This window comes from Myxocyprinus asiaticus, chromosome 24, assembly GCF_019703515.2.
Source record: "Myxocyprinus asiaticus isolate MX2 ecotype Aquarium Trade chromosome 24, UBuf_Myxa_2, whole genome shotgun sequence".
Classification (NCBI taxonomy): Eukaryota; Metazoa; Chordata; class Actinopteri; order Cypriniformes; family Catostomidae; genus Myxocyprinus; species Myxocyprinus asiaticus.
The window spans coordinates 15,205,000-15,221,238 of NC_059367.1; the positions used below are offsets into that span (position 1 = coordinate 15,205,000).

General features: G+C 37.5%; 1 protein-coding gene across 1 annotated transcript in view; it reads right to left on the minus strand.

Moving 5' to 3' along the window:
- LOC127415238 (procollagen galactosyltransferase 2-like) overlaps nucleotides 1–15,244 on the minus strand; it is a 28,596-nt gene extending 13,352 nt beyond the window's left edge. Inside the window, exon 1 of the mRNA XM_051653904.1 lies at nucleotides 14,951–15,244. Within this exon, the coding sequence (XP_051509864.1) occupies nucleotides 14,951–15,180 (230 nt within the window). The 5' untranslated portion in view covers nucleotides 15,181–15,244. The remainder of the gene's footprint in view (nucleotides 1–14,950) is intronic.
- Nucleotides 15,245–16,239: the final 995 nt, after the last annotated feature.

Consider the following 16,239-nt stretch of genomic DNA (forward strand, 5'->3'; position numbering starts at 1 on the left):
AAACACCTGATACACACGTAATGACAGGTAATACAGAGTGTCAAAAAGATTACTAGCTTTCAGGCACACACACCATTTTCGATGATCTCAGCGATAAAGTGTGCCACAGTTGTTTGCAAGAAAAACAAGCCTTCGAGCAGCAATACTTTTTCCAGTACATCTGTGAAAAATCCATTAAAATCAGAATGAACAATAAAGCAAAACAGAAACAGTAAGGACATTGTGTATGCATATGCCAGTTTGTATATGCATATTAATGGAAGTGTGTATTTGCTTATTTCTTTTAACACACTTTTCATCTACTCTCTGCTCGGTTTTGGTCTTGCATTTATATGAATTAAATAAATATGCTGTTGATTAATGGGGCTCTGTCACTGCTGCATTAAGACGGACACGCATCTCTCTAGAATACCTTACTAATGGCTTATATTTGCACATGTGTTCTCTGACCTCACAGGGAGAGACCCACACAATGCATTTTATATTATGCTGCTCCATGACGTACTTCACATTCACATAAACACACAAACATGAGCTGAAAATGCATATTTATGAGAGTATGTAAACACAATGTACGAGGCTGCATTTCTCTTCTGGCTGCATTTCTCTTCTAGTGCTTTTAGGTCTTCTGCCTTTGACACCATAGATCATGGCATTCTCTTGAATAGGCTTGATAATTATGTTGGCATTTGTGGACTTGCATTAGCCTGGTTTAGGTCCTATTTAGCAGACCGCTACCACTTTGTCTATGTAAATGAGGAATTGTCAAATCAAACAAAACTAAGTATGGAGTGCAACAGGGATCAGTTTTAGGGCCTCTGCTTTTCTCCTTATATATGCTTCCCCTGGGAGATATTATCAGGAAGCATGGAATAAGTTTCCACTTTATGCCAACGATACCCAACTTTATATTTCTTCGAAAGCTGATGAAATTTCACTATTTTCCAAATGTATCAATGAAATCAAAGATTGAATGGTCAGAAATGTCCTTTTACTCAATTCCAACAATACAGAGGTACTAATTATTGGACCAAAAACCTCAAAAAATAAGCCGCTAAAATATAATTTGACTCTCGATGCATGTACATCGTCTTATACAGCGAAGAACTTAGGTGTTATATTTGATACCAATCTGTCCTTTGAAAATCAAATTTCCAATGGTTTGTAGAACACCATTTTTCCACCTCAGAAATATTGCTAAGTTATGACACATGCTCTCTGTTGCTGATGCCAAAAAACTAATTCATGTGTTTATGACCTCAAGACTAGATTATTGTAATGCATTACTGGGAGGATGTCAATAGATAAACTTCAATTGGTTTCAAACGCAGCAGCCAGAGTGCTGACTAGAACCAAGAAATATGATCATATTAGCCCCATTTTATCATTGTTACATAGGCTACCTGTTAAATTTCATATAAATTTTAAAATTCTGTTAACTGTGTACAAAGCTTTGAATGGTCTAGCTCCGCAGTACTTAAGTGACCTTCTACCACGCTATATTCCATCACGTTTATTATGATCGCAAAATTCTGGCATGTTAATAGTTCCTAGAATATCAAAATCCACAAAAGGAGGTAGATCCTTTTCTTATTTGGCTCCTAAACTATGGAATAGTCTTCCTAACAGTGTTCGGGATGCAGACACACTCATTCAGTTTAAGTCTAGACTAAAGACTCATCTATTTAGCCAGGCATACACCTAATTTATACTTCAACTCACAATTAGGCTGCTTTAGTTAGGTCTGCCGGAAACAGAAACATTTATCATGATCTGTAACTCTGCAAAACATTAAATGGCATCTATGCTAATATTATTCTATTTGTTTTGTATTCTATTTGATTCATATCCTGAGGTTACCAGAGCCGGCCAGATCCAGCTCCGTTCCTACTTGGTGTCGGACTACTCTGCTACATGTCTCTGAGTGATGATGACTAAATGCAGCTGGTGCCAGCCAGACATCACTTCAGTCTATTATGATGGACTTCAGGGGATGAACTGATTCCAACTCCAACTATAAGACATGGGATTCTTCATATGCCACTGCCTGAACCTTGGACTTAGGATAGACCTTGCTGAAATGACCTGCCGGTTGAACTGTGATGCAACTCACTAATTTCTACCTGCCTCACCTTGGTCTAATGATGGACTACACTCTTAAAATGTAATACATAGACTATCAATTGATTGCCAACAAATGCCTTCATCAGCCAACTAACAAAGGACAATGCATCTATGTGAACTTCTGCATTTAATCCAGGATGGACTTCAAAGACATTAGTCATTAATCTTACAGTTCATACAAAATTTTTGTTTAAACACTGACCCTTAACACTTACTTAGTTTACTCATTTTAAACCATGACTTGCACTGCACATAAATAACTAATATTGGCATTATATTCTTGTTGTTTAGCCATTGGGGAACTGGCCCCCACAGTGAGCCTGGTTTCTCCCAAGGTTATTTTTGGTTTTTATATGGAGCTTTGTGTCCCTTGCTACAGTCGCCTTTGGCGTGTTCACTGGGCTCTAAATACAATTATTATTTAATTATTCATTTTTATACAAAATTTACAATCATATTTAATCAAAATACACAATGATGACTTTATAGATATTACAGTTTTGTTTTCTGTTAATGCATGATTTTCTGTAAAGCTGCTTTGAAACGATGGGTGATGTGAAAAGCACTATACAAATAAAAATTACTTGACTTGTTACTGCTATGGCCTTGTTTTACTGTACATTATGAGTAAATGGGTGAATCTCACAAAGAACATGTCTGGGACCTATTTCACCCAAAAATCAGTAAAAAGAAAGAAAGAAAGAAAGAAAGAAAGAAATCAGATTTTGCATAAGGAAAATTAAGCCTATTTGTTGGACCATTAAGATTTGTTGCATTACGACATTATTTTCATGATAATTATGCACCCCCAAATGTGTGTGTGTGTGTGTGTGTGTGTGTGTTATGGAAATAAGGGGGTCTTTGCATTACAGTAATGAAATATGGTTGGAAAAATGTCACTATGCAAAAAAACCTTAAATGAATAGTTCACCCACAAATTAAAATTCTGTTATCATTTAGTCACCCTAATGTTGTTCCAAACTCGTATAACTTTTCTGTGGAACACAAAAGGAGATGTTAGGCCGAATGTTAGCCTCAGTCACCATTCACAATGGTGATGGAGGCTGTTAGTCCCTAATATTCTGCCTTAATTATTTTTCCATGGAAGAAAGAGTCATACGAATTTGTAACACCACAATTCTGAGTAAATGATGAAGGATTTTCATTTTAGAGGGAACTATTCCTTTAATAGCCCTAAAAAAGGCTCATTTTCTTTAAGCAAAATCTGAGATTTGTAAAATTCACCCAAATGTCTGTCTGTATGAATTCTTTGGACAGTTATAGTCATGACCGGACAAGCAAACTGCCTGTGGGATTAAACCTCTGAGCGTTTGAAAGACTCAGACTTCTGGTTTTTGAAGGTTCTGTCAGTCATATATCCAGACAGACACACTCTCCTTACTTTTTACTCTCACCCCTCATTCACCTGACAAATTTCCACACCCAGAGGCCTTTACAAGCTGAAGACACTTAACAGGAGCCTTTCCAATCGCTCCAAAAACCTCAATCCAACCAGCAAATAATGTGATCTCCTTTTGTTCCATGGAAGAAAAAAGGTAATACAGGTGTGAAACAATACGAGGGTGAGTAAATAACTACAGAAGTTTCATTTTTGTGTGAACGATCCCTATAAACACAATCCATTACTAAAAGTTATATTGTTCTGTCAGTCAGTGGACCTCATGATAAAGGATATTAAATGTGTTTGGGGTGTGTGTGCGTGGCAGGATATTTAGCTCCAGATTTGTATGTATGCTTACATTCTTGCTGTGTTTGGAGGAAGCAGGACTTTGCTTATAAAAACCTTTTTTTCTTTCACTGCCCTTTTGAAGTTTATTGTAACTCTCATTATCTGACAGCCCGGGGCTCACTCTCTCTTTGTCTCTGTCTCTCTGTTATGTCTTTATTGACAGCATCTGGACACCACATGTTATACACCTTCATACCTGCACATTATAGCCATCAAAGAGATAACAAGGGATGTCCCCTGACAAATAAAGTGATAATCTTTGAGAACAGTTTAAGAGGGAGACTTTATAAACAAAATCTTGAATTAGGTAAAGAAGCACATAGCAGAATTTTAAAGAGATAGACAAAAATGAAAATGTTGTCATTATTTATTTTCCCTCAATTTGCTCCAAACCCGTATGACTTTCTTTCTTCTGTGGAACACAAATGGAGATGTAAGACAGAATCTTAGCCTCAGTCACCATTCATTTTCTTTGAATGGACAAAATAGCAGTGTCAATATTCTTCAAAACTTCTCTTGGGTTTCACAAAAGAAAGAAAGTCATGTGTGTTTGGGATTATATAAGGGTGAGTAATTGATGACAGCATTTTAATATATTTTAATTAATATATTTTAAAAGTCTTTTATTCTTTAATTGTGCTGTATTACAGTTTTTCTCAATTGCTTTGGCTTAATTCTCGAATGAGAATAATTTTTTCCAAAACATTCAAAATATTTACTGGCACATGTGTGCAAAAGAGTAAGTACTATTGTCTACAATTTGCACAATAACTAAATGCACATGGCTTGCTGATCAAAACTAATGAGTGAAATTGTCATACTCATCACAACTTCTAAACATTCTTTCATCGTGTGAGCCTCACATGCAAAACGTCCATTCAATTATCAAAATCTGTCAGACATACATGTATATTCCAGAAATATCTATGACATGGAATGTTTTTTCATTGTTGTGTTTTTTATTTGTATTTTTTTATTTTTTTTCATATTGTGGCAATTTTCTGTTCACTATATATGACTTTACATGTAAAACATTTTTAAAAATGGACATGCAAATGTGAATTTTCTGTTTACATGTAACACACTGCTACAAAAATACATTTACTGTATACATAAAAATGTGCATATCCTTTTTCTGTGTACTACAGTATTGTACAGTATTGACTTTTCCCAGTAAACTTTTACCTACCGTTGAAATCGGTAACTAAAAAGCTCAGTGTTATACACAATAGCATTCAGCTAGACAAAACTGACATTCTTGTATAGTACAGTAAGCAGTCAGTGTCAACAAAAAAGTAAAACATAAATGAAATTTGAATATAACAAACATTTCCAGGGTTGACTGCCATGGTGCAAAAAATATCTAAACATTTTGACCAGTACGGCTCACAAGATGACAAAAAAACTTTTCATTTTGGTGGCACTGGCCAATTTACTGACACAATAATTAGGTTCTGAAGCATGAATGAAATGTTTTGGGTGAGTTACTACATTTTGCAGACATGCAATAGAGTTGTGATGTCCATAAAACAGTTGTGACAATTGCACTTACAGTTTAGAAAATGTTAAGACTGTTTCAAAAAATGAGCCAATGCGATTGAGAAAAACTGTAAGTGTGTGTGTTTTAATAAATACAGAACAGTTTTATAGGTATCACTTGTTACGCAATTATAGAACAGCTGGTGTTATCAGTATGTTTCCTATATCTGTACTCATTTTCTTTTTAAATGGTCTGATGCCTTGTAACATTACCTGTGGCAGCCCACTATGCAATGTGACTCATCTTGTTCAGTTATTCTTGTAATGTGGTTTAAAGGTGACATCTGTCATTTTTTAATGCTAACATACTTTCTCCTATGCCCAGCTTACAGTAATATGCAGAGACAACTATAATCCATTTGCAGTTTGATTCCTCTGAAAAGTGTTAAAATTGTGAGGCTATCAAAACTTTGCTCAGTTTGTTTGAGAATCCCGACCAGCCCTACACAGCAACATAAGCTCAGACAATACCGTGAGTTTGGGGCGGAATATCTGTTTGTCGATCAATGGAAGATGGAGGAGTGTTCTGGAAATAAAAACATAGAGCTAAAACAAAAATTAACATTGTACTTGTATTTGACAAGAAATTGTATGTTAGTATACATCCACAGTACACTGAAACAAATGTTGTAAATATCAATGAAAATGTCATAGCACAGCCAGTTTCAGAAGTGTGTGTGTGTGTGTGTGTGTGTGTGTGTGTGTGTGTGCTTTGCAGTGGCTCTGCCCCTTGCACGGGCTGACGTGGCTGCCTGGCTCTTAAGATTGAGCAGGGGGGCAAAGGGGCTTGTGAAACCTCTGCTGCACTCAAATTCCTCCAGCCACCCTCTGTCAACAGCTAATTATAATCACTAATCCTACCTCTAAATGAACACCATTTGCATTTCTACAGTTCTAAAAAACAGTATTCGCTTTATTTATTAATCAAATTTCCAATATAGAATGGCCCTAAACTAATTTTGTGACCCCTAATGACACTTTTGGGTTTAATTTTGTTGTCAAACTAAAGATAAGTATTCACACATACCTAGAGAGTATAATGCTAATTATGCCTGGTTTTTATGCCAAGTACTGGCTTGAGAACATTCAATGAATCTATTTTACAGATGTACATACAGTAATTATAACCAGATTAAAAGTACAAATACATAAATTTCATTTTATAGTGCTGCACACCAGAGCCTCCGAGAAGACTGTAACAGATCCACATGTTAACATTACAGCTTCACTGCTGTTTTTGTATTGTTCTCCTATATATGTGGTTTGAAGAAACAAGTCAACAGCAACCAAGGAGGCCAAATTACTTGTCAATAATTTAGAAGAAAAATCACACAAATGCACAAACACACATCTGTGCAAACAGACTTGGTATCTGACGTTTTTTTCCTCACAGGGTTGTAGACTCGTCTGGATCATAAGTTCACCTGACACACTGACAGCATTATTCAAACATTCACTCACATCTCACTTATGAATTCAGAAGTTCTCCTTCCACCATCCCGTGAATATAAACACATAAGCTACACTGTGAAAAAGTATGTGAAATGTGTGTGCTTAAAGAGAGAGGATGAAAAAGAGATAGTTGAGAGGTAAAGAGAAAGGGGTGTGAAAGAAACAAACTAAACACTTCAGTTATAATCAACAAAATTGTCCACACTGGAAGCCCAGTGACTTTGGTAACTAGATTGGAGCAATATAGTCTCATTGTTTGCAGTGCACAAAATGTTAGTCATCCCTGTGGTTTACCGGAATGATAAAACCAGCAGACAGCACTAAAACTGCAGTTCCCCTCGAACAACATAAATTCTTCACCCCTAAATACCTTGCTATATACTAAAATATTTCCCCGCAGAGTTACTTGTTTCACGCATACCACTCATTTGTGCTGAAGTCTTGTGCTGAAGGATCAACCTAAAAAACTGTGATGACAAATTTGTCCAACAATTTTAGTGTCTGACCTATTAAGTTACCCGTTAAACTATAATTTAACTTTTCAGTCCTAATGCATTATCATAACATTTTAACAAAACAAATCTTTGTTACCTGACCCAACACACTGCACACCACTAAACTACTGTTCGACAAGGGTCACAACAGGACACACCCCAAAGCCAGCGAAATGAGTCCAGCAGTGACCACCCACTTCCACGACACACTGTGAATGACACAGTCGGGTCACTCTCCCTTCACCCTCAAAATACTTACAGTATATATTTGTATATATCTGAATATTTTGGAATAAACATTAAAGGTATTGTTTCTATACTTATAATCAACAACCTAAAATCAATAGTATCATTTAATTCCATAGTTTTTTATTCGATTACATAATTTGCAATTCTTCAAGTGATTGTACTGTAGTTCATTCCCTCATGAAAGACGGTAAGTACACAGTCTTGTACCTTTGTCTTTGATTTTCAAATAGGTTTTTTTTGCATCAACACTAGTAATGTTGTGATTCACCTTGGAACTTCTTGGTTTGGTTCATTGCTTACAACACTTTTATGAAGGATTTTATGAAAAGTCTAACAGAAAAATTAACGGGAAAAAGTACTTTCGAAACCCAGGCAGCTTACAAGCAAAGCCCAGCACACACAGTACAGTATATGTTTAAGCTAACACTGCTTATCGGAAAATAAGGCATCCCGACTGAACCTACCACCAGGCGCGGGACACAGCTCTTTAAATTGGGACTGTCACGCTTTTACCAGGATGTCTGGTCTCCCTACTCTGCCATGGCTAAAGTCAGCCATCGTACTGCCGTTTTGTTCTATCGTTCCTCAGGAGTTCATTAGGAGTCTTGGACTTTTGCCTGTTTGAGGCCTTCTGGGCTCTCTGGGCATTATAAGGTAAAGCTGTTAGGGTGGATGTGGAAGAGGAGTTTTTTCTGGGTGCACGCTGGGCCACAGACTCCATCAAACTGATGCTTTGCCAGGGTTGTGATCATAGAAAACTCATGCAAACCTAATAAAGGCAGATAAACACACAAACAGCTGTAATGAAAAAAGCATGATACAAAATTATTTACAGATCTCTCCATCAGAACAAGACCCAACAAATCTCTGTTGTTTTTTTAAGGCCATTGTCAGGGCCTATTTACACTTAAGTCACTTCATGCATCTTGATTGACTGTATTGCTATTGTACTGTATTGCTATATTCAGTTTACCCTTGGCCAAACTAATAAATCCGATCTTCTATTCCTGCATTATGCTCTACAGCATGCAAATACAGGTGCATCTCAATAAATTAGAATGTTGTGGAAAAGTTCATTTATTTCAGTAATTCAACTCAAATTGTGAAACTCGTGTATTAAATAAATTCAGTGCACACAGACTGAAGTAGTTTAAGTCTTTGGTTCTTTTAATTGTGATGATTTTGGCTCACATTTAACAAAAACCCACCAATTCACCATCTCAAATTAGAATACATCATAAGACCAATAAAAAAAATAAAAAAAAAACATTTTTAGTGAATTGTTGGCCTTCTGGAAAGTATGTTCATTTACTGTATATGTACTCAATACTTGGTAGGGGCTCCTTTTGCTTCAATTACTGCCTCAATTCGGCGTGGCATGGAGGTGATCAGTTTGGTGCACTGCTGAGGTGGTATGGAAGCCCAGGTTTCTTTGACAGTGGCCTTCAGCTCATCTGCATTTTTTGGTCTCTTGTTTCTCATTTTCCTCTTGACAATACCCCATAGATTCTCTATGGGGTTCAGGTCTGGTGAGTTTGCTGGCCAGTCAAGCACACCAACACCATGGTCATTTAACCAACTTTTGGTGCTTTTGGCAGTGTGGACAGGTGCCAAATCCTGCTGGAAAATGAAATCAGCATCTTTAAAAAGCTGGTCAGCAGAAGGAAGCATGAAGTGCTCCAAAATTTCTTGGTAAACGGGTGCAGTGACTTTGGTTTTCAAAAAACACAATGGACCAACACCAGCAGATGACATTGCACCCCAAATCATCACAGACTGTGGAAACTTAACACTGGACTTCAAGCAACTTGGGCTTTGAGCTTCTCCACCCTTCCTCCAGACTCTAGGACCTTGGTTTCCAAATGAAATACAAAACTTGCTCTCATCTGAAAAGAGGATTTTGGACCACTGGGCAACAGTCCAGTTCTTCTTCTCCTTAGCCCAGGTAAGACGCCTCTGACGTTGTCTGTGGTTCACGAGTGGCTTAACAAGGGGAATACGACAACTGTAGCCAAATTCCTTGACACGTCTGTGTGTGGTGGCTCTTGATGCCTTGACACCAGCCTCAGTCCATTCCTTGTGAAGTTCACCCAAATTCTTGAATCGATTTTGCTCGACAATCCTCATAAGGCTGCGGTTCTCTCAGTTGGTTGTGCATCTTTTTCTTCCACACTTTTTCCTTCCACTCAACTTTCTGTTAACATGCTTGGATACAGCACTCTGTGAACAGCCAGCTTCTTTGGCAATGAATGTTTGTGGCTTACCCTCCTTGTGAAGGGTGTCAATGATTGTCTTCTGGACAACTGTCAGATCAGCAGTCTTCCCCATGATTGTGTAGCCTAGTGAACCAAACTGAGAGACCATTTTGAAGGCTCAGGAAACCTTTGCAGGTGTTTTGAGTTGATTAGCTGATTGGCATGTCACCATATTCTAATTTGTTGAGATAGTGAATTGGTGGGTTTTTGTTAAATGTGAGCCAAAATCATCACAATTAAAAGAACCAAAGACTTAAACTACTTCAGTCTGTGTGCACTGAATTTATTTAATACACGAGTTTCACAATTTGAGTTGAATTACTGAAATAAATGAACTTTTCCACGACATTCTAATTTATTGAGATGCACCTGTATAACAAAAAATATAACACTTCCATGATCATGCTTATGCCAGGCATTGAAATTTTGCAGTTGAAAGTTTAAGATGCCATATGGCAAAAATGTTTGCACTTGCTACATCCAAGCTTCATCCATGATTGATTGAAGTTTACATATGTGGCCTGAATGCAAAACGCATGAATTGCAAAACCACCATCCATCTCGAATGTGTCTCGGAGGAAATTTACACTTGGTCTTTTCATGATCTAATAGCTATCCGATCGGTAAAAAAGCAAGAAGTGACAAAGTATAAATACGTCCTACAATAACCATTCATCATTTATTTCTTATTTATCCTTTTAAACTTGCCAAAATGCCCAGCATTCCACAAAAACAGCATCATAAACCCTGGCATGAACACCTAAGTCAAGGAGAAAGCTGCTTGCATGGCTGTCCAGAAAATCACATCACATCAACCATTAACCAAAAACAACAGGTGAACATTTGATTCTTATAAACACAGAGTCTGTTTTCAATAAACTTTCACAGTAACTGCATCAGGCATGTCCAGATACAACTCATCATGTAAGAATAGTGCAGGGGTTCTCAACGGGGGCAGTAACGCTCCCCAGGGGGGCGTTCAAAGGATGCCAGGGGGGCGCTGAGAGCAAATTAATAGAGGGGGGGGGGGCGTTAGGTTACAAATAGGGGGTGTTTATCAGTCATGATAGTCAAATCTATCAAGTTCCATTTTGCATTAAACCGTTTATCTAGACTTGGAGTATATCAATTGGTTCTCAGTTATACGGGTTGGTACGCATTTATACCGCGGTTCATCTGATTTTGAAGTCTAGCGACGCATCTGAAGTATCTGATTTAGCAGCGTCAAATACACAGGCAGAGTCACAATCTCGGCTTATGCACCTGTATGGCTCTGTAGATGGATAAGGCTCAATGGACAGAGCAGCACGAGCGCAAAGCTCTCAAAGATCAAGCTCTTAAACTCGCAGCTTTGTGAGAATCAATGAGAAGAAACCATTTGAGTTCAGCACAGAATTCGACATCACTACCCTTGAATTTACTATAGTAACACTAACTGTACTTTAGGCAGAAATAGATTCATAATACATATTATCATATCACTACTTCAGCTCTATTAAATTTGTCATAAGCTATATTAGGGGAGTGAAGGAAAATAATACATTTTTGTTACAACTTATAAATATTTAGATTTTGTCATCACTGCTGCTATCGCCATTGAGAAAGAGATCCTTATGGATTTAAAAACTAGATATTCTGCATGACCATGTGATTGCTTAATTTATTAAACAGGAAAGGAGGACTGATTTTCACTTCAAGCAAATTGGTAAGTGTTTTTTGCATTGTTATAGCAACATCAGGAGTTTTCTAAGTGTAAATTAGGCTGCTTGAGCATTCAGTGTCGAATCAAGTTTTGAAAAGTAGTGCTGCATTCCATTCAACTCGGAAAGTCGGATTTTACAACTTCCTACTAGGAAAATTTAAGTCAGAATTAAAACTTGTAGGCTTGTGCAGTAATTCTCAACTCCGATTTCGCCGAGATGCAGGGGCATGATGTCACACAAACATGTCGACACTCAGGGAGATATACATAGTAAGTGATAAACATTCACTTTATTAAGTAATATCGATAAATGAGTTCGTTTCCACATTACATGATATTAAAGCTTGTTTAACAAACGCCTGCAGAAACAGGTGTATAAAACATTATAATCTCTTTTGATAATCGTACACCTGTAGCACAAATGCTAGCTCAAAAAAAGGTTGAGAACCACTGGACTACCGCAATTAACTTGAACAGTGGTGTTGGATTCACACTCTTAAAAACTTCCTTCTGAATTACTTAAGACTATGTATGTTGGATGAGCCATTAATCAAGGCAGTGTCTGTTAAGATTTCCTTCTCTGTCTTTCTTGTCGTTTCCTATATCAGAATTCTGGTTTTAGTCCTGCGCAAGCTAAAGCCCAACAATCACAGTAGCTTCCACTGTATCCAATTTGTGATAGGCTTCCATGACCAATCACTAGCCAAGCTCCAACTTCCATAATTAATCAGAAAATCTTTGATGTCCAATCCGTAAGAAGAGGTGACACAATAAGTGCCCTGTGCACATGGGCAGTAAGGATGGAATGTGGATTGTTAAGCCGCTCGTGGTGCCCCACCCCTACCCATTCCTCTCCCTCCATCCTTTCTTTCCCAATAATTCTCCACATTCTTTCACAAGGCAGTGTCATCTGACTGCTCCGTTTGTTCAGTAAACTCCTGAGGGTCTCCCTGGTAGTGCAAAGGGACAAGGTCACACATACACAAACATATAAATGCAGTTCTGATTTGCAAAAATAAAATGAGGGGTTGCAATGTAGGTTGTGCCCTAATCCCAGTAATAAACAAATCCTTATTCTCTTGGTAATGAAGCTGACCATTGGCTAGATCATACAATCAGACATGATTTTAAAAGGTAAATCCCTGTATACCTCATGGATATTTGATCTCCAGCACTCCAGATTTAATTTACCAATAAAATTAGGAAATAAGAATGAAATGGTAGGCCTACTGATAATTACGTTTTGATAAACATCTTGGAAAAACAGTTTAGCATTTACTTTAACTACTTTGCATCATATGTGCATCAAAAATAATGCAACTGCACACCTTCACGTTATGTTGTAGTGCAGACCAAATTTATGTATTTCCCTCTTTAAAGGATTATTCCGGGTTCAATACAAGTTAAGCTCAACTGTCCGCATTTGTGGCATAATGTTGATTACCACATAAACTATTTTTGACTTGCCCCTCCTTTTCTTTAAAAAATCTGGGTTACAGTGAGGCACTTACAATGGAAGTGAATGGGGACAATCCGTAAACGTTAAAATACTCACTGTTTCAAAAGTATAGCCACATGACATGAACAATAGTGTGATAATTAGCATGATAAAATCGCTTACTAACCTTTGTGTGTAAAGTTATAGCCAATTTAACAACTTTGTTGCCATGACGATGTAATGTCAACAAACCCTAAACTCCAAAAAAGACTGTAGAAATGACGATTTAAACAACTTTACAGCGCAAATAATACATGCGTTTTAACAGCAGAATTAATGTAAGACCTTTTATAAATTTATAAGCTTCACATTTCTGCCTTTAAACCCTCCAAAAACTGTCCCCATTCACTTTATTGTAAGTGCCTCAAAATGATTTTTTGTGGTAATCAATATTATGCCACAAATGCTATTGATTGAGCTTAACTTGTATTGAACCTGGAATAATCCTTTAAACATGTTTTATTCAATCAGAAAACACATTTTTTCAAACTTACCAGTGTTTGAAAAGAAACTTAAAGTGTTAAGAAAGCCCAGGGGCAAAAGGGGTCAAAGTGAAGAGGTGGTGGTGTACAATCTGCAAAAACAAATGGAATTAAAATTCTCCAACTTGCGGTTCAACTTGGATGGCAAAGCAGGGCAGCATTAAGGGTGGGAGCTGAATTGAAAACTTTGTGAGTGTATTCCTTTATCTGATGGACAGGTGCTCACTCTTTTGTCTGAGCGCTTTCAGTTCAACAACATGTAAATCAACTTGATGTATAAGCTTGTAAACTGTCTACTACTGAAAATTGCCTCTTTATGCCAGAGATGAAGTTCATCTGTGGCAAATACAGTAGCTGTGGGCAGAGGCTCAATGAGGAGAGAGAGGCACTTTGCAAGCAAATAAAAGTGTTTAAAAATGTGGGAAATGTGTATGTACCAGGGTGCGAAATAAAAGGGGGCTCAGGGCACAAATGCCACTAAAATTGACAAAAATGTCCCGGAAAATACCTGTTGACACTGTAACTGAAATATTCCCAAATGATTTCATATTGAATTGAATCGTAATTGGAATATACAATAAATGAACTGATTCAAATTGGGGAAAAAATATTAAAAGTATCTGACATGAAAGGATGACAGAGAGTGATTTTATAAGGTCAGAAACAAAATTGTCTTTAAAAATGTAAAAAAAAAATAATAATAATAATAATTCCCCCAATTCCAGAGGGCATATATTGCTCCTTAATGGAAAAGTTAATTTCTGACCCTGGTGTGCACACGACAGAAAGAGAGAAAGGGGCATAGCCTAATCTTTGATTGTAACATCTGGAAAATATTGGGTTTAACACCTCTCCAGTTGCATTTGCTTAACTGACCATCACAATCCATGTTCTTGTTACAATTACACATTGCAGAATAGTTCTGTTCGTCCAGCTGTCATTTCTGTTCATTATCAAGATAAATGAGTAAACTCATAGCATAGGCAAATCAAACCTGTAATGTTTTCCCCACGTGTTTTCTCCTAATGTACAAGTTTAATTATGTTTAATTATTATAATAAGGGGGAAAGAAGGAACATGTTGCTTAGCCAGCAAAACCCTTTCATCTCCGTTAAACATGTAATTAAATCCGTGCACACACGCGTGGCCGGAGTGTAAAAACTCTTTAAAGGTCTACTTCACGCAGACAGCGGCGTCTCTGTTCTCCTATCGGCCAGAAGGTTTTCATTAACCAAACTTTAGTAGCGCACCGTCCACAATAACTCCACTATGCACCAGACCTTCTCAATTTTCAACCACCTCCATCAACACCATATACGCTGTAAAAGCAAACCAGCTCGTGACACACATCATCCGTCCACAACATACCAACACTCCATAAAAAGTCCAGTTTGGCCATTCTCACCATATCGCAATCCGATCCTTCGGGTAGTCCAGTCTGTCGATGCAGCCCAGGTAGTACGGCAGACTGTGCGCCGCGTTCCGAGCCAGAATCGCGATCATGACTTTATGCTTGAGCAGGGAGGATTCGGGAACGAGTTTCGGGTCCTGCACGGGTGTCGTGAGCTCCGCACGGCAGTTTTGAGCCACCAGAGCGCAAAGCACAGCTACCCTCACGAATCCCGCACCCGGCATCTCTGCCCGTTGGACACCGATGTTACAACCTGAGCAGCGCGGAGACTCGCAATCAGAGCGTGTGGGTGAGTGGGAGGCAGGAAAACAGAGAGGGTTGGGTAACGAGGGTAGAGAGAGGTTGAAAGTTTTTAGAGAGGTTATATTTTTTACGAAAGATGGTCTCCTCCCCATTTTCACACCCTCTCCTTGGACACATCATCATCATCATCATCATCGAGGAACAACAAGCATGAGACTTCAACTGTGCATCTGGGAGCTGATGAAAATTGCTCTATAATAATAAACCAATAATAATACATAATAATAATAATCCAAGTAAACTCAGACTTGGCAGGCAACTGTATCTGTATGGAAAGTGAAATTATCTTTTAATGTTCCCAGCGTTACTCGTCATAATTTCATTTTTACTAGTAAGAATTCCAGTTACAGAAATAATGCCAGGGTAAATGTAAAAAATAATATGCAGAAAAACATTTAATTTTCTTTAAAAAGAAGAAAAAAATATTTCATGCTAATATCTTACCATGTCATACATGGCCTTTATTTTGAAATGTAGCCTATACCCCAGGTGGGATTTGGAAAGGGAAATGGGTGTATTCGCCTCTGTTTTGCATCTAATGAATACAAGTTTGTAGTAGTAAAAATCAGTTGTAGATCTCTTTAATTGGAGTTTTTACTAGTGAAATACCATCGCAGAGCTCTGTAATTATATTGTAGAGCTCTGCAACTGCATTCGTACAAGTAGAAACGCAAACAGAGAGCTCTGTAATTGGAATACTTACTAGTGAAAAATCCATTATAGAGCTCTGTAATAAGAATTCATACAAGTAGAAAATATGTTGTAGAGCTCTTTCATTGAAATATTACTAGTACAAATACAATTACAATGAGTAACTCTGGATGCATTAAAAGCAAAATCGGCTTGCCATAGTATCTGAGCCTATACCATGGAGTTTAAAAGCTTTTAACCATGTGCAATAAAATAAATAAATAAATACATTTTTGTTGTGGTTGCACTGATATGCAACATAGAGGTCTATATGATTATTGTAATAAAAG